The sequence below is a fragment of the Xenopus laevis genome, chromosome 6L (genome assembly GCF_017654675.1).
Source record: "Xenopus laevis strain J_2021 chromosome 6L, Xenopus_laevis_v10.1, whole genome shotgun sequence".
NCBI classification, from domain to species: domain Eukaryota; kingdom Metazoa; phylum Chordata; class Amphibia; order Anura; family Pipidae; genus Xenopus; species Xenopus laevis.
This window is the reverse complement of record NC_054381.1, coordinates 113,098,762-113,124,620: the sequence shown is the minus strand read 5'-3', so window position 1 is coordinate 113,124,620 and position 25,859 is coordinate 113,098,762. Positions and strand designations below refer to the sequence as shown.

Sequence of the window (25,859 nt, the reverse complement as noted above, 5' to 3'; positions counted from 1 at the left end):
ATAGCCCTGATTTGTGCTTGCGTGTCTTGTAATATTTTAATCTTTCATGAAAATAAGAAAAGAACGCATCAACTTAAATGACATCAAATTGCTGTATATTTACATATTGTACATAAATGAAATGTTCTATAAGTGTTATTGTTTTTCAAGCTGCTTGATATCAAGAGATACCCAAAAATATCCATTATATTAAAGACATTTCCTGGTTAAATCTAGCGATAGAACGAAGATATTGTTTTAAAACCCATTATAAACTGGGTAAATTAACGATTTATACAACAGAGATCAACACAGTCTAGTGCAAATTAATATAAAGCAACAAATTAACTCAGAATCAACCATCTTTTCTGCCGTTTTGTCTCTGTCTAAAAGCTAAAAGGCGGCACTATAGAAACCACGTTTATGCGCAAGCCGATAATGCTTCATGGCAAAATGCTGCTTTGACTGTTGTGGTTTTACATTCGGGTAATACTTTGGTTTGCTGAAAGGTACAGTTGCACTGCTGACATGTCTGTGACTAGGGTAAAGCTGGCTTTTAAATAATGAAAGGCAACTCAGTTGATTTATTTCTTATCATTATTTGTATTGCATTTTCCGTCTGGTAACTGTCTCTCTGCTCTGCTGCTTGGTTTATTTTGTTCTTTCTCATCTTCCTGATATACTTGTTGTACAGCTTGCAGGATGGCGGTTTCTACAATCTGCTTGCTGGCGTTCTGTATCTTCACTTCCTCCAAATCTTTCCCAAGTTTCTCTCCTACAGCAGAAAAACAGAAACGAGACACCTATTTGATACATTAAGCATTAAACATGGCATAATCATTGTGTTTATGGAAAGGGGATCATGGAAAGGGGAAGGGGGTAGGAGAGAAAGCTCAGATGCTATATGGAGAAGGATTGAAAGGCATGAGAAAAAGTACTGAGAAGCTGTTCGAGAACATTTAAGAAGTTAATATGTACGAGGAGAGAACAGGTAAGAAACTAGATTGCTGATCCTATACCCTACCCACACTTTGGGGCAGATTCACTAAGGGTCGAATTTCGAAGTAAAAAATACTTCGAAATTCGACCCTCGAATTGAAATCCTTCGACTTCGAATATCGAAGTCGAAGGATTTAGCGCTAAACATTCGTTCGATCGATCGAAGGATTTTTCGTTCGATCGAACGATTAAATCCTTCCAATCGAACGATTCGAAGGATTTTAATCCAACGATCGAAGGAAAATCCTTCGATCAAAAAAAGTTTAGCAAGCCTATGGGGACCTTCCCCATAGGCTAACATTGACTTCGGTAGGTTTTATCTGCCGAAGTAGGGGGTCGAAGTTTTTTTTAAAGGGAAAGTACTTCGACTATCGAATGGTCGAATAGTCGCACGATTTTTCGTTCGAATCGAAGTCGAAGGTCGTAGTCGAAGGTCGAAGTAGCCCATTCGATGGTCGAAGTACCCAAAAAATACTTCGAAATTCGAAGTATTTTTCATTCTAATCCTTCACTCGAGTTTAGTGAATCGGCCCCTTTAACTTGCATGTAATTCAGATGGCCAAATTAGGGAATGCCAGCCTGTGTATTGTACAAAAGAGCCCTGTACTTTCCTCCTGCCCTATGTCTGCCTTGGTATTTTTACAGCACTATCAATACATTAAATTAAAAACATTTGTGAGTGCATTTGTAGTTCAGAGTCTCTCCCTACCACTCCTATGGCATACATGGACCATGCAGCCGATAGGGTAGAAATTTCATTTTACTCTGCTGCAAAATATATCCTTCAGCACCGACATAATGGGCACACCAACAAGGTGAGAAACTTTTCCTCTGATTCAATTTCAGATGTTTCTATATTGTTCAATGGAGTTTTCAAGAGAGAAAAATTTGAAAAAGCCTGAATGTGTTAAAGACATTTGGGAGAGAGCAAAAACAAAGCACTCCAATAGTGGGATGGAATTAACGTTTCTATTTGCAGCCTCTGCTATTTGCAGAGGATTGAAGAGAAAGTATAAACAATAAAATAAGGTAACCTGGTCATTTGGTTAGATTAAAAAATGGCAAATGGTTTATGCAGTGTGTTCTTGAGTGTCCAGAATCAAGTCCACGTGGGAACAGAAAAAAGCAATTCTTTCTTTCCATAGATAAGTGATTTCAGGAATGTAACTAACACCACAAACTAAGGCAGATAAATGAATTAGAAAGCTACGTACTTATTGTAAACACATAACCATAACCCTAATGGTCTGCCGTTAGTTGTAAATAATGTTATTAAAAGGGCCATTAGAGGAAAACGAAGATCAATATTAGATCTGGGAATGGAAAGCACTCGGGGCCTCAATGAAAGATGCAGAGTGTTGTTTTATTGTTGTTTTCTGTTTCTATGAATTTTTGCTTTTCTTTTTCCTAAAAACATTGCTGGATCCTGCAATACAACAGGATTGGGGCTACTGGTCCCATACCATTTGCTATTTTTTTTTTTTAACTCCAAGCACTCTATACACAAACACATATATATTTATCACTTGGGGCTAGATACCAGAGAGTAAAAATCCTCCTATTATTTGTTATTTGTCTGGGCAGACAGTGAGTATGGAAACAACGGATCTCCAGAGATGACGTTTAAACATTTGCTAGTAGCACCTGGGCAATAGTCAGTTCACTGACTTGTATTTCAAATAACTATGTTCTGTGCAGCACCACAGAACTAGAACTAGGTAAGCTGCAAAAAATCCAATACACTTGTGAAATGTCCCAGCATATCGGCTGATCTATAAGTCCCTGCTGCCCCATTGACAGTTGACACTTCAGATAAAAAAATTTAAGGCCTTTCATTAAGAAAAACAAATGAAATAACCCATGTATCTGGAATTCCAAGTAATTTTCCTTCTTAACTAAACTCTGAAGATTTATTTTACTCTGACTGGCAGCTGGAATAGTCAACTGCCTTCACACTTGGACAGATCAACATCTACAAATCTTCTGGCCTTCCACTAGAGAAGTCACGCCTTGTCACTTAAACTTCATCAACATTTGCGAGGACTAAGGAGAAATGGAGAATGTTCCTAGGTTCAGTTTATGAATAAATTCTAAGCACCATAAAATAAAGAGCCACTGCACAGGCATAGAACTAAGCAAATCTATTAGGTTGTAAACACTCCAACTGAAATACACAGAAAGGAAATAAATGATGACAAAGCGTAGGAGAAAACAGACAAAAAACATAAGACAACAAATGCCTTACTATATGGCAAGAGTCAGACAAAACAAGCAAACTGACCTCTAACATCTATAAAATCAAAGGCAGTTTGTTATTTGAAGGCCTGTTATAGCATCAACAGCATAAATTGCAAGCTGGCTTCAAAGCAATTGGGCACAGTTTCAAGAGTCAGTGAGCTACATCTATCGAGACAAAACTCAGACTGGGGACTGCAGCATATTTACCCTTGGAAAGAATCCTGCAGAAATCAATGAAAAATAAAAATGGAAGTGTAACTCTGCCAAAGAATTACTTTTTTCCAATGTGTTGGTGCTTTGTGCACCCCAAAGGCAAAGCAAACCTAAGTACAAAATAGATTTTATATCCACTGAACATGCAGTAACTTTTTACCAAACCTTCATAATAATACATACTGTTCTACAATAATAAAAGAAGAAATTAATCACACACATTTATATAATGAACCATTTTCGAATGTGGAAAATGATACATATTTCAGTTGTCTTACTAAGTACAGGTATGGGACTTGTTATCCAGAATGCTCGGGACCTGTTATCCAGAATTCCGGATAATAGTTCTTTGCTTAATTAGGATCTTCATACCTAGAACGTCATGTAAACGTTAAATAGACCCAATAGGCTGGTTTTGCTTCCAATAAGGATTAATTATATCTTAGTTGGGATCAAGTACAAGGTACTGTTTTATTATTACAGAGAACATTTGAATTATTTGGATAAAATGGAGTCTATGGGAGGCAGCCTTTCTGTAATTTTGAGCTTTCTGGATAAGAGATCCCATACCGGTACAATATGGGTACTTGTAGGCATGAGATTTGTTTAATTCACAAGTTATTGCATGGTAAATCAGTGTAACATTTTCATGAAAATATAGACGCCCATTAATATTGACCCCACAATTCAGAGTCACTCATATAACATTCATAAGGCTCTCTTTGCAGAATAACCTAAGCCAAATTTTTTCCTTATCATTTATAGAAACATAAACGTATGAGGTGTGCTTTTAAAAAAAAAGTTTATCCCTACAAAACAGTCACAAGGGGCAGATTTATGAACTATTTTTTTTATAGATGTATACCACTATCCATCGTTCCATTGACATTGTGTAATAACAATTTTGAGGGGTGTTAGAGCTCAGTGCTGCAAAACTAAATATTACAGCCTATGTCTTGAATGTAGCCCTTATTAGTTCCTGTAACAATTACCATCAATTGTGTGGCCTGGCTGTATGGGGAAGATATGACATTTTTAAAGTACTTAAATGTATGTTAAATGTCTGTGCAGGCAATTTAGAAGTTTAACATTATTTATTAAGAGGCATATATTTATCAAGGGTTGAATTTCGAATTGAAAAAATTTGAAATTCTAATTCAAAAAGACCAACCAAAATGAAGTCAAAGTTTTTTTGGGTCAAATAGGTCAGTTTTCGATCGAATATGTCCGTATTTGGCCGAATTCGAATCGAAGGAATATCGCATTCGATCGAATTTGATTCAAAGTATTTCCCACCAATTGACTCCAAATAGGTTCTAGGAGGCTCCCCATAGGCTAAAACATCAATTTGGCAGGTTTTAGATGGAGAATGGTCGATCGAATTTTTAAGAGACATTACATGATAAATTTCGATATTCAAATATTTTGCAAATCCAAATCGAATTTGGACTATTCCCTAGTCGAAGTACACAAAAATAGCTCGAAATTCTAATTTTTTCAATTCAAAAATTCGCCTCAACCTTTGATTAATCTGCCCCTAAATATACGAACTACTAGTACAAGTATGGGACCTGTTATACAGAATGCTCGGGACCTGGGGTTTTCTAGATAACAAATATTTCTGTAATTTGGATCTTCATACTTTAATACCAAAAATACATTTAAACATTAAATAAACCAAATAGAAGTTTTGCTTCCAATAAGGATTAATTAAATCTTAGTTTGAATCAAGCACAAGTTACTGTTTTATTATTACAGTGAAAAAGGAAATAATTTTTAAAAATTTGAATTATTTGATTAAAATGTAAACTATTCGTAATTCTGGATATTGGGTTTCCGGATAACGGACCCCCTACCTTCTGTAGACTCTGACTAAACTGTGATTAGATTCAAACAAAAAAATTCTGTTATAAATTAACTCAGTTGACAATGCAGCACTTTATTCCGCTCATTTCAGTAGTTTGTGACTCCCAAACAAAAACCCCTTTGCTGCAAATGCAGTAACCTGCCAACAGTTAGTTCAGATTTGCACTGCACATACTGTAAGCATTTAAGGCAGGGGTCCTCCAATTGTGCTCCTGGACAGTAGCCAAAGGTCCCAAAATAGAGACCCCTCATTTAGAGTTGCCTTAGGTATAAATTAGCAGTTTGGCTAAGCATAGTTAAGTGGCTTTTGATATGCACAGCAATTAGGGTTGCCACCTTTTCTGGAAAAAAATACCGGCCTTCCTATATATTTATCTTTTTCCCCTATTAATAACATTGGGATCAGCCATCATTATTACCGGCCAGGCTGGTAAAATACGGCCAGGTGGCAACCCTAACAGCAATCTACCAATCAGAAGCGAAGTGAACTGAGCGGAATATTAGTGCAGCAGCAATCAAGACTCACTTACTCCTATACATTGATGAGCAGGCAGATCACCTTCCCAGCCAGTCTCTCCTGGCCTCTCTGGTTATTTAGAGGTCTCTTGTGCTTTTTTTGCTGCTACGCTTTTCTCCCTCCTCTGGGAGACTGGATCATCACAGGCACACAGCTTGCAAGTCACATAAGGTCTGCTGGCTCCCCCTCGTGACTGTCATCTGCCCTTTCACCGCCATGTCCTTTGCTGGGGCACGTAAAAGGAGAACACAGAAGGAAAAGGCCGGCATCAAAACGGAGTACTTTACCTGGAGCATACACCAGGCTTTGCAATTTCCGTTTTGAATCCAAGGACTGGGGAAGAGGGAGGCTTTAAGAAAGAGGCAGTTCCCAGGGAAAGAAGAAAGGAAGAGTTCAGTTTCAGGACGTCGGACAGTTCCTGTAGCAATGCTGCAACTTGCAATCCCCTAGCTTTCCCAGCCGACAGTGCTTCCCTGACTCACTGAGCCCTGGGGACGTTGTTCTCCTCTCCTTGGCTGAGCAATCAGCATCATCCTACTGCACACACACAGCTCCCATCTTCCTCACTCTGTCCCAATGACGGGGAAGATGAAGCTTTGTGGGGAACAGGGATAACACAGTAGGGACTGCCGTTAATTGTCTTGAATTCTACAATGACATCAGCATGTTATGAGCACTGGCTGACATTTCAGCATTATACATCTAAAAAACGGACTAATGATGTCTCATTACATGAGCGCAAGTAATAGGCTTTTAACTATAAATATTTAATTGCAGCTTGTGAGGCTGTGGCCTTTAGGCTCTTTATTATCTATAGTACCGTAAATGCATTTCTATTAAAATAAAGAGGGAAGCGTAAAATATGCATGATCGGCACTGCTTTTGGAATCCACAGCTATTTCTCTTTTATAGCCCAGAATCCTGAAAAGCCAGACAAGCTGAGCGCAAAGCAAAATAGGCTCCAAATTACAGAAAGGCCATCTCCCATTTTATCTATATAATCCATTTTTAAAAATGATGTCCTTTTTTTCTGTAAAAATAAAAACAGTAGCTTGTACTTGATCCCAACTAAGATCTAACGTAGACTTACAGTAGTAAGTAGACTTCAGGTATTAAGATCCAAATGATGGAAATATCTGTTATCTGGAAAATCCCAGATCCTGAGCATTCTGGATAACAAGTACCATACCTGTACACCGTTCTTCTTCAAAAAAAAAAGAATATGTGTAAATAAACAGATGGTACATTTCTACCTGATGCTAAATTTTTGTGAGGGTGTAAGTAGGTATTCCAGCCCCCCATATTGCCCTCCAGCCCCACATTACACATATACAGAAACTGCACAACATCTGTCATAGGGTAAGAAATTGGCATCTTGATTTTGTTATTTGATACAAAAGCTGTTGTTCAGGGAACTTACATGAAGCCCTGATTATCATAACAAAGATTTTCCTGTGATTACTAAGGACTATGTCTGCTGTGGGGACCATAAAACTGATTTTGTATGCAAGAAAACTTGCTCAACAGGATGTAGGCAAGTTGGGGGTTTATCACAGCATCTTGGCAGTTGGGAGGGTTTCTGTGGGGGCAGGTGAGAACCCAGGATAAAAGAACGCTGGACAAATGTGAGGGAGAGCTGGGCAGCTGAGAGGAGGCAGCTAGAGAGCTGGAGAAGCCATAGGAGCCTGGGACAAGACAACATGTGAGGAATGAAGACCAGAGGGGAAGACAGAGATGAAGCTGAACTCCATTCCCCTGCCTTTTTGGTAACAACAATGTAATGTGTAACTGTAAATATTGTAATTATTGTTTAGTCTAAGTGTAATCATTAATGTATAACAATCAATTGATTTATTTTACAATACATCACTTTACTATACGCTCATTGGTGTGGATTTATTGTCTGCTTGCTCAAAAGAACCAAAACACTAGTAAGTGGGTTGAGGTATATTGATATTGTTACTATTAATAATATAATATACAATAGAAACTTACAAATAGGGTAAATGTCTGTATTGTTACCCAAGTCCAAATTACTCTGCTCTGTAAAACAGTAAAATGATGTTTGCCTCTCTAACAAAATGTTTCTTATTTACACATGAATAGCTACTGGCTGAAAATGCAGACCTAAACATTCTTGGGCAATGGGTCGATGGTTGCTGATGTGCCATACACACTACAAGTTTCATTATCTACATCTACAGTATATTGGGAAGCATTTGAGATCATTTTAAGCATTTAATGGCCATGGTCAGTCTCCCTGAGAAAAACTGCTCTCACTGGGGCTCATTTATTAACGCAGCGCAGCGCTAAAAAGAGCGCAGTGGCCAGACATTTGCCCAGCGCATGCGAGTATTTAATAATGTAGCGCACGATACCTTAACAGTGCGATTTGTGCGCTAATGTAGACACAAGACAGGTGCGACGTGTGAAACTGCGTATCAGCTGTCGCAGTGCTTATAATAAATTGTGCGCACAGGAAGATACCGCAAAGGTAAGGATTAGTTGTGCTCATGTATGAATGCGCTGCTTTAATTAGTTGCGTCACATATTGCGCATATTGCGTTCACTTAGACGCATCTGCATTTGTTTCTGTGCTAATATTTGTTTGGTTGCAAAGGTGTTTAGCCTACCTGATACCCTTAAAGCAGGGGTCCCCAACCTGTTTTAACCCAGGAGCCACATTCAAGTGTAAAAAGAGCTGGGGAGCAACACAAGCATGGAAATACGTCCCTGGGGGGCCAAATAAGGGCCATTATTGGCTATTTCGTAACCCCTATGTGGACTGACAGCCTACAAGAGACTCTGTTTGGCAGTACACCAGGTTTTTACACAACCAAAACTTGCCTCCAAGCCCAGAATTAAAAAAAATAAGCACCTGCTTTGAGGCCACTGGGAGCAACATCTAAAGGGTTGGGGAGCAACATGTTGCTTATGAGCCACTGGTTGGGGATCACTGCCTTAAAGGAACCTTGGTCAATATAAACATGTTGGGTGGAAGGCGTGGTTAATATGCACTTTACAAGGGTTGTTCATCTTGAATATACTAGCGCAGCTGGGCAGGAATGCGCATTTTGAAGAGCGTTACTATTACGCCACGAAGAGGCAGGCGTAAAAATTGTGGTGCTGTTGCCCGGGTGCAGTTTTGCACATATACAGACGCAAATCTGCGACGGCCGCAGTGCAAGCGCATTGTAGCCACGCCCACAGCCACGCCCCTAACAACCACGGCATCGTTTGCGACATAAATGCCCAATCTTTTGCGCAATGCGCATAAACAAAACCATCGCAAAAGCTCTGTGTTATGCGCAATATCACGCAAATATATTAGCGATCACGCTTGTGATGGCGCAGACAACCTTTTGCGTCCACTTATGCGCTGCGCTGCTTTAATAAATGAGCCCCACTGTTTCACGGAGGAGATAATTTTAGCCAATTGCCGTTAGCACAATTCTGATTGGTGATTATGCTGTATATTATTATTATCCTTTATTTGGCATATATATATATATATATATATATATATATATATATATATATATATATATATATATATATATATATATATTCAACAGAGAATATTCAGGGGCCGATTCATTAACTTCGAGTGAAGGATTTGAAGTAAAAAAACTTCGAATTTCGAAGTGTTTTTTGGGCTACTTCGACCATCGAATGGGCTAGTTCGACCTTCGACTACGACTACGACTTCGAATCGAAGGATTCGAAGTAAAAATCGTTCGACTATTCGACCATTCGATAGTCGAAGTACTGTCTCTTTAAAAAAAACTTCGACCCCCTAGTTCGGCAGATAAAAGCTACCGAAGTCAATGTTAGCCTATGGGGAAGGTCCCCATAGGCTTGCCTAAGTTTTTTTGATCGAAGGATATTCCTTCGATCGTTGGATTCAAATCCTTCGAATCGTTCGATCGAAGGAATAATCCTTCGATCGTACGATCGCAGAATTTGCGCTAAATCCTTCGACTTCGATATTCGAAGTCGAAGGATTTCAATTCCTAGTCGAATATCGAGGGTTAATTAACCCTCGATATTCGACCCTTGATGAATCGGCCCCTCAGTGTCTGAATTAGGTATGAACGCACTTTGTGTTATTTCGTGTTGCAAGTACAGGCATGACATTTATTATTTGGAATACTTGGGTCCTGGGGTTTTCAGGATAAAGGGTTTTGCAGTAATTTGGATCTCCATACCAGGAAATGCTAGAAAAAAATCTTGTTTGCCATCAATATGGATTTCTGCTGCTTAGTTACCATCAAATACAAGGTTCTGTTTTATTATTAATCAGTAAAAGGAAATCATTAAAAAACTTTATATATTATATATTATTTACTTAAAAATGAATCTATGGGAAATGGCCTTTCCCTAAATCAAATTTCCAAATACCTAAATACGTTTGATTGTTTTCTAGAGCGTAAACCAGTTTGTATCTGGGTTATTGTTATTATAATAGAGGACTAAGGAGAATGCCTGGAGCATTATAAACATTTACATACATTTATACATATAAATAACAATCCTTGAAGAATTCAGAGGTATTTTACCTTATATTATTTTCCAAATGATAACAAATCCAGTATAAAGCAGTGGAGACAAAATATTGCATCAAGGTTATTCCAAGGTCTTATGGTTTCATTACTGGGTTGTCAAAACAGGAGCTGAAATATTATATTTTTGCTTTGTGCGACCTAAACAAACTGCTTGTCCTCAAATAGCTATTTACCAAAATAGTATACAAACAAGCACTAGCTCCTCTTTGGACTCTGGATCATATGTAAAACTAGCAAAGTTATGGATTTTGTTTGCCACTCTTACTATATAAATAATGGGCTTCTAACTAATACAGGTCAGTTTTCCTAACTAACCAGGAGGAGGCCTACCGCCTGTCTCCCCAAAACAGAGAACATTAAGGAATATACAAAATCCCAAACCTTGTGGTGATTTCAATATTATAAAATATGAAATATAAATATTAAATATATATATTAAAAAAGACAGTCCTGGTACATTTCTTTTTAAAATAAAATCGATCCAATCAGTGTCAGTACCTGATGCTGCAGCAGTGGACAAATAGAAGCTTTGGCACATCCAGAAATTGCCAACTCCAAGCTTCTTTGCTCTGTAGTAACTACTAGCTGTAGTTAGTGTGAGGTGATTCTCTTGTTAACAGTCACCCTGGGCCACTCAGCCGCACCCCCACTATTACTTACTATTACCCCCTGCCTGCACATGCGTACTAAATGTTCTTGGGCAAGCTGGAAGGACATCGCGTCACGCCAGGAAGGGTTACGTGCTTACGCAGTACACACTGGTGCTGCACAGCTGTCAGTATCGATGTCCTGGTGAGTTGGTCCGTTCCACTATTGCAGGACCAGGACATGCCACTTGCATGAAAGAGTGAAGAGGGTGGGCTGGCAATTGCGTGGGTGTGCTGTGGTACTGACGGACCAGCTGGCTCTGGCACAGTATGTGTTGCACTACCAATGTAATTAGAGGGCCTAGGGCCCACCAATGCTGGGGCCCTCCGGGTTTTTTCCCCCGGTGCCCCCAGCAGGCCAGTCAGACCCTGAGAATACATTTTATATGTCTATATATTGTTGTTGGTGCCAAACCCTGACAGCACAGACTCACCAGGTCCCTTTTAGCCCCAAACCCTCACTGCTGGGCTGGACTCAGAGTAGGGGACTACCATTGTTTGAAACATGTAGTGTTAATTAATGACTTGCAGCACAGATGTTGCACTCGTGTACCTACTGCCACAGAAATCACTTTTCTGCTTCAATATAAACAATAGCTTCAAGTTGGACATAAGCAGTGGTTTAGGGGTAATGAAGCAATACATTGCAGCTAATTTCCCATATACTGTTTTTCCTCTATGTACCATGCTTCATGTGTGGTAGAAGTGACATCATACACATGTACATTATGTCAGTTTCTATCACACACATGTGTCACGGTCCCTCCTCTGCCACCGGATTTAATGGCAGAATCTTTTTTTTTTGGGACATTTATTTTTAAACCAAATAGGGCTGCCCCCTTTTCCTTAGGCAAAGACCCTTGGGTGCCTATATATCAGTACTGCCCTGCATGTGCCCTTACTTGGGAGCAGGCCCGGACTGGCAATCTGTGGGTTCTGGCAAATGCCAGAGGGGCTGCTATAAGGTGCCATAGAAAGTCAGTATTTAGTGGGCTGGTGGGGGCTGTTTGGGCCTCTGAGTGGGCTGATTGGGCCTCTGTGTACCTGAAATGCCAGGGCCTATTTTAATTCTCAATCCGGACCTGCTTGGGAGCATGGCAGCACTATCAGATATAAATATCAGTTCCTCATGTATTTCCCCCTTCCTTTTAGTATAATGCTTCCTTCAGTACAGAAAACAAACCATGCTACAGGGTAAGGTAAAAGATGATGAGATATAAGAAGTCTGCAGGGCGCCAGATATATTATCCTGTCCATTTCTCTGTAATAATGCACAGTGCATTTATAAGACTCTGTTGCCACTTTATAAAATATTTATAAAATAAACACACTAATACATATGGGATAAAAACAGTTGTTAATCAGAACATTTGAAGCAATCAAAATGAAAGCTACATTTGTGTGATGAGATAAAAAAGCAATGGATCCTGGGAAACACTGGAAGACAGTAATAACATCAGAAGGGTAACCCTGTAAGTATTCTTAAAGCCTGTACATTATTACCGTCCGCTATCTGAAATTGTACAGGAGCCATTTATAACGCCTTTACTCAAGGACTGCCACCCAAATGCATTCATTGCTTTTGGTTGGATTCTCGAAAAAATTGTGAAAAGGATTGTAACCAAAAAAACTTTCTACTGATTATTTCAGCAAAAAAAAATACAACAAAATGTATATTTTGCTTTGCAATGTATCCTTGAAATCCCTGCTTGATTGCTTAATTGCTTAATTAAATTATATTTTTTTACAGAGAAATATCTATTCACTGTGCAGTGAGGAATAGTACCGTCTAGAAGTTAATTAGAAGGTGAAATGAGCCTTGCATGTAAAACAGAACTGTTGCCTACCAGAAGAGAGAAAAAAAACATGGGATAATGTTATTAGCGTCAAAAGATCTGAGATTGAATGGATTATCCTTATAAAGTATTCTGTTTTCAGAAAAAAAAATATTTTAATGAAAAAGTCCAAAGAACAGCAATTAAATTGATAAAGGGAATGGGAATTCTTCATTATGAGGAAAGGCGGCCAAGTTGGGGTTGTTTACACTGGAAAAGAGGCAGTTGTGTGGGATATGATAACTATGTGTATATATATAAAGGGAATCATACAATAAACTTAGACGCATTATTCACATGTAGATCCATCCAGAGGACTCAAGTGCATCCAATCACATTAGAAAAAAAAGGACATTTAGGAGTTATTTATTGAGTGTTAGAGATTAATAAAAACTTAAATGTGAAAAACCCATTCCCACAACCCGGAAACTCAAATTGATCGAGTTTTCAGCTAAAAAATTTTTGAATCATTTGAGTTTTCAGGCAAACCCTCTGAAAAAAACTTGAACATCAAGCAGGCTATTAACATCTTCAAATGGTTCAAGGGACCTCTTCCATTGACTTCTACAGAACCTCGACAGCTTTTAGGGGGTGTATTTTCAGATTCAAGCTATTTCCAAGGTCGGGGTATAATACATCTCAAATATTCAAGTTTTCTTTAAAAGAACTCAGGGTTTTTACAGTAAGAGCACTCTCCCTAAATCATTGGTACTTTCAGATAAAAGAAAGGGTTGGAAGCCCAAAAGTTGGACTTGATGACTGTTCAACCTAATCTACTATATTAGTGTGTAGTCATTTTGCTGCCCGGATCACATTCCCATGGCGACCTTGTTGTTAGCTTTACTAATCTTCTCCATGGGTCTCAACAGCCAGATACCAAGTGGTCATATGCAGCTTCAAGTGGTATCTTACTTTGTAGAGTGGTATATTGTGTGTTCTTAAGAAAATGCTGTCAGACACGAGAGGATGGGGAGAGGACGGAGGGATTGGTAAGAGCAAATACCCTTAAATATGCCACATCTGCTTGTGCTGCTTGGACGCTACCTTAGTTCACAGAACTTTGTAATACTCACAAATGGAACAGTTGAACAGGGTCAGACTGATTTTTTCCTGGTTTAACACCAGGAAAAAAACCCAGACCCTGTCTGAGACCCTGCGCTGTCCCCTGGCCCTGATTGTGCCGGCAGCCAGAGAACATGAATGTGTCGCGGGGTTACGACTTGGGCGGAGGGACTGGAGTGGGGGTGGGTTGTGGTCTGGGGGGCAAGTCGGGGACCCTGTGGTGGAAGCCCAGATGGGTCTCAGACCCTCCAGTCTGACACTGCAGTTGAGTACAATTCAGCTCTCTACTCCATAACACAGGCAATGCTAAACATATAATACAAGAAAAAGTGCTCTCTTAAATGGTCATCCTCTCATCACAGATGATATCTTGCTAGTTATATCTAGTTATACTGTATCTAAACTACTATACTAATAAAACAATACATACATTAATACAAGGTGATAATGGCCACAGCCCCCTGCTTCCTTATAATATTTACGTTTCTGAACATATTGGTATAAGAAGCTGAAGCATAACATGTATCAAGACAAAGCAGTATTCCATGTGAATAGCCTCTTTTGGTTATATTGGGAGATACACCTGCACCAGTGCCCTATTTAAAGATATTTCAAAATAAAAAAAAAATTTAAGACTGCTGATGTGTAAATTTATAAGATCTGAAGTCATAAAATATAAACCCTTTTAAGGAAGAACTAAAGCTTAACCAAAGAAGTAGGGCAGAAATGTTGTACATTATGTTTTGGGATATACCAGCAGAAACAACCTCAAAGTGCTCCCAACTTCTTTTAAGCTTCTTCTTCTTCACATGCTCTGTGGGCTGCTGTCAATTACTGAGCTGAGGGGCTGAATATATATATATATAATATAAATGGCACAATATAAGGCTGAGTAGTAAATAATTCAGATTATTGGTGCATAGCAGAATCTTGTGATTTTAAGCAATTAGATCTGGTTTGGCTGAATTTGAATCATGCTTAATATGGCTTGGATTTGGCAAATCCTAAACTGAATCCAGGACTTGGGGCATCATAAAAACCTTGTCTGCTTTTTCTTTCCCCCAATTAGAATGACTGCTACTGATATTCAGTCAATCAATTATCAATTTAATATTGATTATATAAGCAATGTGTGTTGTGTGTGTCATTTCCTAACATTTCACAGCGAGTAGTAAAATTCATAACAGAATGTAAAGAATAAAGCAGCCAAGTAAATGTTTCACCAATAAGGGACACAACCCAGAGTAGCTTGGCTAGATCATCATGGAGAACAATACATGGACATGGGCCTTCATTAATAGTTCACAAGTTTTAATAAAGTTCAAGTACTGAACAGTAATTTAAAAATGACGAAGGAAAATTTATAGCTTGGAAGAAATCGACATTAGTTTGAGATGGATATTAATGTGCAAATAGGTTCCTGGTTTAATATTTTCACACCGCAAAGCTTTCCTAAAGTTAGCAGTTTTGAAAGAATTTCTGAAGGTTACCTCTAAGCTTCCACTTTACAGTATCTTCTACGTATCATTTGGCAGCAAGATTAAACATACAAAATATTAATGTCAGGGGCCTGCCGAACTGCTTGATACATAAATCTACCAAAAGTGTGTGGAATGTAGGGGCCCTAAAATACAAATAGTGTCTATGAATTCTCTTGGCTGGCAATCTGATTCTGCAAAGTACACTACTTCTGTATTATGCGTCCTAAGACCCTGTAACAGTACAAAGACCCCAGAGAGTTATATATTTTTCATACAAATTCTGAAGAGTGGGTATGTACGATGCAAAATAAATAGAACAACATGTTAACAATGTTCACTTTTATTTTAAAAAATACAAAAAACACCCATGCCAAAACGTAGATGGAGAGTGCTGCATACTAAATATATGTAGTACATTCCCTATACAAGAAGTTTCATAGGTAATCACTGTCATTATTACATCTAAGAAGAGGCCTGTACAAACCTTGTTGGGGGAGATGTATTTTCAGCAGGATGTAAGCGACACATTTCATATATTATGCATTCATTAAAGGACATTTATAAAAAAACTAAATCCACAGTTACAAACTGATGATAAAACAAGCTACTCACTTAGGGGCAGATTTATTAAGGGTCGATTAGTAAATTTTCAAATTTTTTTGGTCAAAACTCTCAAATTTGAACTGTGAATAATCCAAATGCGATTCGAATTTTAATTCAGAAATCTAGATTTATCAAAACTCGACCATTGGAACAATTCTAATTCGACTATTCACCACCTAAAACCTGCCGAGTTCATGTATAAGTCAATGGGAGAGGTCCATTGACCCATTTGAAGATGATAATAGACTTTCTGACTTTGAGATTAATCGAGTTTTCCATGTCGGTAATATTAGTTTGAGTTTTAGATATTCAATTTTTTTTTACTAAATAACTGCCCAATCGAATTTCAAGTATATTCGAATGTATTAGAGTTAAAAAAAAATGGGTTTCTTAATAATAATAATTTATAATAGCATTGCTATTCACACAGTTAGGCTAATGCAAGAGCTGGCAATCATTTTACCATTGTAAAGTAAAACCTGAAACTGCATACAGCAATTACAAACAACAAAAAAAGGTTTACAATATCCTTTAATAATGAATATTAAATTTTTAATTCATAATTGGATTTTAAACAAAGTATATACAATACGCAAGGTAAAAAGTTGAACCAATATCATTTTGGTTGTTTTGTTTTTTCACACCAGTGATGCTATTAACATATGACTTTCATTTCTCTCTGTATGGGACATTTTGAGTGCAAGTTTAAACCATTAGCAGGTGCAAAATACAAGGGTTTAAATGATAACATTGATTGATAAATAATGGAACACTGAATATTTTGTTTAACTGCAGGCAATACTTTCAAGTTGCTGTTCTGCCTCGGCTGCCATTGCTGCTGCCTGCAGTTGCTCAGTCTCACTCTGTATGGCACTCGTTGTGACTTGTTTGCGTTGCTCACTATGCATATTGTTTTCATGGCGTTTTAGGTCTGAGGCCTTGGCAAATGCTTTGGTGCATGATGCACAAATAAAAGGTTTCTCACCCCTGTGTCTTCTTTCATGGTCTTTCAAATGAGATTTATGCTTGAATGCCTTATCACAAAGATGACATGCAAATGGTCTCTCATTGCTGTGGACACGTTCGTGCTTTTTGAGATCTGGAGCCCGAATAAAAGACTTTGCACACACCTCACAACTGTAAGGCTTATACCCCGTGTGAATTTTCAAATGTTCCTTCAGGTGTGCTTGGGTTGTAAATGCCTTGGCACACATATCACAGGCAAATGGTCTATCTGCTGTGTGTAACTTCTCATGTTTTCTTAGACGTGCTTCATCTGTAAATGTTTTGCCACATGCTTGGCAAGCAAATTGTTCCCTGTGGCCATAAAGCAAATACTCAAATTTCATATCTCCTGTTGCCGTTGTCCATGCGGGGGCTTGTTCATCTTTGACTTCACTAATGCTGTCATTAAATGTCAGGGTTTGAGGGGTTTGTGATCCCAGGTCCTTTGGCTCAGTTGTCTCCATTGCCTCGACTTCTTGCCCATAACAGTTAACCTTCCGCACTTCTTCACTGCCAAGTTCCTTGAGAATTGCCTCCTGAACTCGCAGTGTAGAGGTAGGAGACTTCTCCTCCCCATGGCTTTGAGGAGTGCCCTCAACTGTATCATCTGATGGACTATCATCCTGATCTCCAATCTCCTCCACCTCATCATCTTGGTTATTAGCTGCACCAACTGGACGAGTTATCTTCAAACTTGTTTCATAACTGTATTTATTTTTGGGGGAGGCCGTATTCTCATTCACGCTGGAAACTTCACGCTTCTGCGAGCAGAGCTTATCTAAGAAACGAATACCAAGTATCTGGCCTGAGGACATCATCAGGTTCACATCTTCTTTTTTGACAGCAATCTTTGATGTATACATGTAGTTTAGAACCTCCTCAAATATATCCGATCGCAGGAAATCAATTTCGATTACTGAAGAACTATCAACCTCCAGTTTCTTAAAAAGTTTCTTGAAGTAAGTACTGCACGCGGCAAGTACACATCTATGGGCTCTGAATTTAACATCTTCCACAACAATGGCTATATCACAAAATTCACCTTCTAGGCGCTGCTCATTTAGTGTTTTCAAAAAGACACTTTTATGGTCATCATCATTGTATTTTAGCGTTTCAGACATACTTATGAAAAAATCCTGGAGGAGAAAAAAAAAAAAAAAAAAGACTTAACAAAAGCAGAACTAACACAAATAGTAAAGGTGACACAAACATATATAGATATATATGTAAATTAAATTGTACATAATACTAGATGTTTTCTTGCACTGGAGAATTTCCCCTCATAAACAACCAGCTTTCCGTTTAAATGGGTTACATTTGCCCTTTAATCTTACTCTGTCGCAGGTATAGACGTCCGCTGATTGTTGTGATACTGGCTTGTGTCGCAGAGTTAGTACTCCTTTACAATATAATGGGATGTGGCAGCCAAGGGTTGCCATGCAATTTTATGCCTGGTGTGCAATAATCATTTTTATTCCTTCAGTGGAGGAGCTGTTTTATCAGCTGCTCCTGCTTGGACAGCATCACATATAGAGTGAAGCAGTAAGTGAGTTTGTGTGTTGTAGTCTGCAACTGACAGGACCTGATAGCACCCTTTTCCAGTAAAACTCAATGAAAAGGGCTTGTGCTGGCCATAATTAAATCAATATACAAAAAGTAAGATATACATATTATTTTTTTAATTGCACTAAACCACTTTCACTTAAGCATTTCTGGATTTTCAAGTTGTTTATATTGAAAAATTACTCGGTTTCCAAGGGAAGACAGGGAGTGGGTACTGGAATTAACAAAAATTTTTCCAGTAGTGCTTTATAACAACTAGGAAAATCTTTTGTAAATTAAAAGAACAGGCAGAAAACATTTCAGCATATACTATTTATCGTGCAAATGTGTAGTATAGGTGTTCACTGCCCCTTTAAAATGGGAACAGACCCTACTGCTTAGCCTGATAGCTGAGTATGCAGATGATTTGCCAGCTTGGCTACATTTTCATTTTGTAGAAGCTCAAATAACTCCGTGCTGCATTTTTATGCCAATACAATCACTGGCTGAAGGAACCAATATGTCCAATCTGTATGATTTTGATGGTATAATAAGTTATAATAAGAATTCAACAAGAATTAATGTTGTTTATAACTACATAAAATTTGTATGCTTTGGCCAGCTTGTTTGAAATTCGGCTGTCATCGTCTACATGCATACATTCCAATTCAGTTATAAGACAGTGACCAGAAATTCTGAGTAATCAACTGCCAATCCAAACGAAGTCAGACATTCTAAACTGATCTATTGGTAGAATGGTAGAGTCCTACGAAATGGACGTTTAATTTGGCTAGGCTATGTATGGCCAAATGATCAGATTGTAAAAAAGTTTATTTGCATCGTTCATCCACAAGGCTTTTATTCTAATAACTCCCCAGTAAAAGAAGAGAAAACAGGACAGAATAAAGGACTGTCAGAAACTTAAAAGAAAAGGGGTTAAAAGAAACCATAAAATCAAAGGTAATGGTGTAAGAAAAAAAAAATGGTTTCAGAAAAATACAAAAAAAAATTCCCAATGCCAAATATATAAATAAAACACAAAAAAAGATATCAGCAATCACATCTCATGCAGCTTGCCGTGCCTGGGTGCAGAGTCCATAAACAGAAATGTAGCAGAAGAAGGGTCCGCACACACAAGACTTACAAATCAATTATCAGTGTTTATTTAAATACGGAGAGAGCTAGGTATTTCTCTGTAATAATAAAACAGTACCTTGTACTTGATCCAAACTAAGATATAATTAATCCCTATTGGAAACAAAACCAGCCCATTTGGGTTTATTTAATATTTATTATGGAAAGATCTGTTACCTGGAAAACCCCAGGTCACGAACACAACTCCATGTTGTAGCTCCCACCCTTCCCAGCTATAGTCAGGTGATCCCACTGGTGTCTAATAAAAGGGCAACCAAGCTTGGGGTTTAACTTTGAAAGCAAGTAAGTTGCAGGTAAAACTTACTCCCTGTGTAAAATGTATAATGAAGCAATAGAATTCTTAATGAATCAGATGCAATTACAGGGGGTTATTTACTAAGCATACAGAATTTAGTAATGGGTGGAGGGCACACCAATTCAGCAAATGCTGTAGGTAAACAGTGCAAGAGGTGCAAACATCAAAAGGGTACCCCTACAATGGGTACCCCACAACGTAACAATATATAGATAGGTATGCACACTCAAAAGAAGGCAAGTATGGTATATTTAAAATAAAGTTTTACTTGTTTATGCAAATAATACACACAAAGCCACAATAGTAGGCCTGTATAATACAATACATAAGCTTACATGGTATATACCTAACGTTTAAACATAGCCACAATTACATAACAGTAAACAGTAAGTATTACAATTATACAGCAAGGAGCAGATACACCTACCACCAGTATGAGAATGGCCCCAACGTTTCGGCGTAAGCCTTTGTCAAGGGGATTCCCAAGTAAAACTTTATTTTAAATATACCATACTTGCCTTCTTTTGAGTGTGCATACCTATCTATATATGGTTATTTACTAAGCTCCAAATACCCGAAATCCGAAAATTTTTATAAAATTGGACTTTTAAAATAATCAAGAATTTTTCGGAATTTATTAAACCCCGAGGGATAAAATGCCAGAATATAAAAACACAGCATCTCAAACCTGTCGAGGTTGCATAAAAGTCAATGGGAACAGTCCCATTGATTTTTGGTTGTGTCGGGGGTTTCGGGCAATTTCACGATGTTTTCGGAGCTTTGGGATGAAAAATTCAGAGATTTTGGGGAAAATTCACGAAAAAAATCGTGAAAATCTGAACTTTTCCGGCAAAGCAAATTTTCAGGAAAATGTAATAATCCAATAAGCATTAAAAACCCGAGCGGGGTAGATTGGAGTTTGTAGCAGCCAATATTGAGATAAATTCGGACCTTGATAAATAACCCCCTAAGAGTAGGTAGGACTGGCCATATCTTGGATGACTTTGACGTAGTTGGTCAGATTAAATATATTGCGATATAAGGACAAACAATCCCTGTTTTTTTTAAAGGGGAAGGCATTTTTAGTAGCTTAAGGCACAAAATGTTTAAATGTCCTTAATATATTGATAATGGGTTGAATACATCTGTTGAATACATCTGTCTATATGTATTTTGTGGTCACAACTTCATTGCACCCTGCCTAATGGTTTTAAAATTATATTACAGGTCTTTGCACATAAAAACATACCATGAAAAAATGTGAAGATGTCCTTAAGGAAGGCGAAAAAGTAACTATCAAGTGTTTCCTAAAATAAAGAAGAGAGCATTATATGAGTGTGAGATTCAAAATAATAGATTAATTTACTCAAAACACACGATTCAGTAGCAAAAGGCAATGATTCTCAGGCTCATGTAACTTTAAAGCTAATAAAAACCTAAGCAACCAAGACAGTTTATTGAACTCGTCTTTAGGGGAATTTATGGATAAAATTCCCTAACTGAAACAACCCACAGTCACAGACTGTATGCATTTACCATGGGACAAAAATTAGCTGTGACAGAACTTTAGCTATGATAAATTTCAGTAAAAAATAATAATAAAAATCTGTGGCTGCATTTGATAATCATCAGATAGCTGGAAAACTGGCAGTATGACGGATTTACCCTGAAATGGCTCAGAAATAGTGAAACAGAACCATCTAGTTTCTGAGACATTTCATGCGTTTTAAGATTCATGAGGACATGCTGTCTCCATAAAGTAAAAATATAGAATTTATGTTGAAGTTTGTGTGTTTTCAACCCAAAACCTACAATCAATCTATTTCTTGTTCTTTTTTTTTTTTATAAGGTTTTCTTTTAAGAACCAGCAGAAAGATTGATACCTATACAGCTAATAAACTAGGACAGTTTTTTTTTTTAATAAAACCTTTACTTAGAGTACAAACACACCATAAATGTAGATATTAGATAAAATAGAGCTTGACTAAGTTTAACTTAATGTTTTTACAGTCTTTTGTACACATGGCAGGAGTGCTACAGGTGGGCAGTGCATGCAGGTCTATTCAAGCAATACTGAGCTAATAGTAACACTATTGTTCCAATGCTTGATTTGGGGTCTCTTCTGCAAACAATAATACTTGCTTTCACTGTTGGGCACAAGGTTAGTGCTCTGCTAACAAACTAATTGAGGTCATTGATCAAAGTGCAGGATTGAGATTCACGATTATACAACTAAATCACATGAATTATATACATAGAACATATGGAGTTACATGCATCACAATCAATACCGGTACAAAAGGTGAGGAAGGCCCTATGCAAAAGAGCTTACACTCTAAAGGGAAAGGAGTAATACACAAGGTGTTGGAGTGGGCAAGATCGAATTAAGTGGGTGAGAAATGTGGTACTGTATGTGGTGTTGCATTTGGTAGTTGAGCAGAGTGAGGGTAGGCTTCTCGAAAGAAGTGCGTTTTAAGAGATTTCTTGAAAGCAGAAAGGTTGGGAGAAAGTCGGACAGACAGTGGGAGAGAATTCGAGAGGAGGGGAGCAGCCCTTGCAAAGTCTTGAATGCGAGCATGTGAGGAGGTAATGAGAGAAGAGTTAGTAGAGTCAGTAGAGGAGCGTAGTAAGCGAGTGGGTGAGTATATAGAGATGAGTTCAGAGATGTAGGGTGGGGCAGAGTTATGAAGTGCTTTTGAATGTCAGGGTCATTAATTTGAATTTGATTCTGAAAGGTAGCGGAAGCCAGTGCAGGGTTTGACAGAATGGCGAGGCAGAGGAGGAGCGGTTGCTGAGGTGGATGAGCCTTGCAACAGTGTTCATTATGGACTGGAGAGGTGACAGTCTCTGGAGGGGAAGGCCAATTAAAAGAGAGTTACAGTAGTCTAGACGTGATAGGACGAGAGAGTGAATAAGAATTTTGGCAGCATCTTGGGTGATAAATGATGGTATTTTGGATATGTTCCTTAGGTGGAAGTGACATGATTTAATAAGTGACTGGATATGAGGAGTGAATGACAGGGCAGAATCTAAGATAACCCCAAGGCACCGGGCCTGGGGAGAGGGGGTGATAGTGGAATTGTTAGCTATGATGGATACTTCGGGGATGATTAAATTAAAATTGCATTATATACTGGCTCCCCAAAAAATAAACAATTGGCATCTATAACACATGCATGTGACCACTAGATACATAAAAAGTGACAGTAATCGATGCCAATGTGATTAGCACTTCAGCTGCTCAGACTGGAAAACTTCTGACATTGGCAAAACCCAGGGAGGTCACAAGATGCTGCTTGAGAGCTGAATGTGCAACAGAGACATCACACTCACACAGTCCAATGAATGAGACAACATTACAAGTCTGCTGTCTGGATATGCCCTCAGGCCAGAGATTCGAAAACATTGGGCAATCCTACACAGAGGCTTAAGTATTTAATGGGGATCAATTTAAATGCAAATAAAACTGAACCCTGTTTTTTTTCGACTTTATTAAAGAGGCCCCTATAGCCAAGAGCTGTTTTTTTGCATAGTGAAAGAAAATGTAATTTCAAGCAACTTTCCGGTATACTTCTGTCAAAAATGTTAACCGGTTTTAAAGCTACTTATTTTTCTTAATTATGAAAAAATAAATAAATATAAATTGTGTGTGTGTGTGTAAATAAACACACACATATACAGGTATGGGATCCTTTATTCAGAGAGCTCTGAATTATGGAACAGGTGTCTCCCATATACTCCATTTTATCCAAATAATTAAATATTTAAAAAATGATTCCCTTTTTCTCTGTAGTAATAAAACAGTACTTTGTACTTGATCCAAACTAAGATACAAGTAATCTTTATTGGAAGCAAAACCAGCCTATTGTGTATAATGTTTACATGATTCTTAAGCAGATCCCATATATGGAAAGATCAGTGTTAAAGAAAACCCCAAATGTCTGGAGCATTCTGGATAACATGTCCCATACCTGTATCTTTAATTCTGTTATGAGTTGATGGGTGACACTTTTTGGCCAGGGAAGCAACCTGACTGGTATTTTACCTACCTGGCCAGTAAAAATGATGGTTGATGCCAATGTTATATTATAGGGAAAAAAGATAAATACATAGGAAGGCCAGTACTTTTTTTTACAGAAAAGGTGGAAACCCTAGAAGCAACTGGCCAAATAGCCATAAATATTAAAAATGTTCACAATGCTTATTTGCAGTTTTGAGTTATCTTTTTATTCAGTGTCTCCAGATTGTAATTTCAGCTATCTGGTTGCTAGGGTCCAAATGACCCATGCATTGATTTGAATAAAAAAAAAAGGGCCTGAATAAAAAGACTAGTAATAAAAAGTTTCAATAAAAATAAATGTGTAGCTATACAGAGCTTCTGTTTTTTAAATGAACCCCATTTGAAAGCTGGAAAGAGTCTGAAGAAGGCAAGTAATCCAAAAACTATCAAAAATTAAACTAATGAAGGCCAATTGAAAAGCTGCTTAGAATTAGCCAATTCTATAACATACTAAAAGTTACCTAAAGGGTTAGTTCACACGAGGAGATTTGGTCGCCTGGCGACTAATCGCCTCTTCTTGTGGGCGACAATCTCCCCGAACTGCCTCCGCGTGTCTTCCCACCCACTATAGTGAAAAGTCGCCTGCGCTAAAGCACCGCGTGTGCTTTAGCGCAGGCGACTTTTCACTGGGTTTGTTTTCTGAAGTTGCCTCAGGCAACTCCGAGCGAGGTTGTGAAACACGGGCAGATTCAGGGAGATTTAGTAGCCTCTTCTGCTGGGCGACAATCTCTGAACTGCCTTTGCGTGTCTTCCCGTCCGCTGTAATTAAAAGTCGCCTGCGCTAAAGCATATGCGGCGCTTTGTTTTCTGGAGTCGACCGAAGTTGCCTCACGAGGAAACTTTGGGCGACTTTGGAAAAAGAAGCACCACGTGTGCTTTAGCGCAGTCGAGTTTTTATTACAGCGGACAGGAAGACACGCGAAGGCAGTTCAGAGGTTGTCGCCCAGAAGAAGAGGCGATTAGTCGACTAAATCTGCCCGTGTCACAAGCCTAAAGGTTATTGTGACCCCTGGCTGTACAGAGCCATGTTGGTGCCAAAAAAAGGATATTATTGTAATGTTTAATGTAACTTCAAGACATGCTGCTCCAACCTGCCCGGATAAGAGATGACATATTTATTAAGACACAACGGGAATATTGAGGAGGAGGAGGCATGCAGCTACTATTAAATCAGTGTTTATCGGACTCAACATAGGATGAGACAAAGGCCTCTATGTCACAACTAATGAACTGGACCCATATAGTTATGAACAACAAGTGTTAGAGCCCCACGGGGAGCAGCTGTGTGAGACGCGAGACATGAGGGAGGCTGTGATGCGCTCGTGCCCCGGGTCAGGCGCCCAGTCCCCGTCGCGCGGGGAAATCACGCGCTTTTTTTTTTTTACCGACCAAGGAGGAAGCCGCGAGCACGATGGCCGCGTTAGTCGCCATTTCCACTTTCAGTACACGCGACTCAATGTGTGCCGCACAGATACTGCGCTGTCCCGTGTGACCCACGAGACCGACTCCTTGCTCATCTTTTCCCTTGCACTGACATTGCACGTATTCCCGCGAGCAGCACGCTAACTAATCCCTTTGTTTCGAGACTGAGCCCGAGCGCTTGTGCGTGAACATGTTATTCTTCCCCACGGCCCCCCTGCGCGCGCCCCATCCCCACAGCAGCCCCAATGCACACGCACCGTCGCAGCCTCACATGCCCACTTACCTCCAGATCAGGCAAAGCGACCCTTACGGAAAACACTTCGAGGGGGAGTATCCGCGGCTTTTTTAATATTTGTGTTAATGATTAACTTGTGC

General features: G+C 38.7%; 1 protein-coding gene and 1 long non-coding RNA gene across 2 annotated transcripts; both read right to left on the bottom strand.

Moving 5' to 3' along the window:
- Positions 1-562: 562 nt before the first annotated feature.
- Positions 563-6,932, bottom strand: LOC121394714. The gene is made up of 2 exons (XR_005961966.1): positions 5,826-6,932; positions 563-754 (listed from the first exon to the last, which is right to left on the bottom strand). It is a non-coding gene; the product is annotated as an uncharacterized LOC121394714 (long non-coding RNA).
- A 9,595-nt stretch (positions 6,933-16,527) lies between these two features.
- Positions 16,528-25,859, bottom strand: zbtb14.L (zinc finger and BTB domain containing 14 L homeolog). The gene is given in 3 exon segments (NM_001097947.1): positions 16,528-18,146; positions 21,252-21,309; positions 25,768-25,859. Coding segments are annotated over 2 exon segments (1,359 nt in total). The 5' UTR covers positions 21,255-21,309; positions 25,768-25,859; the 3' UTR covers positions 16,528-16,790.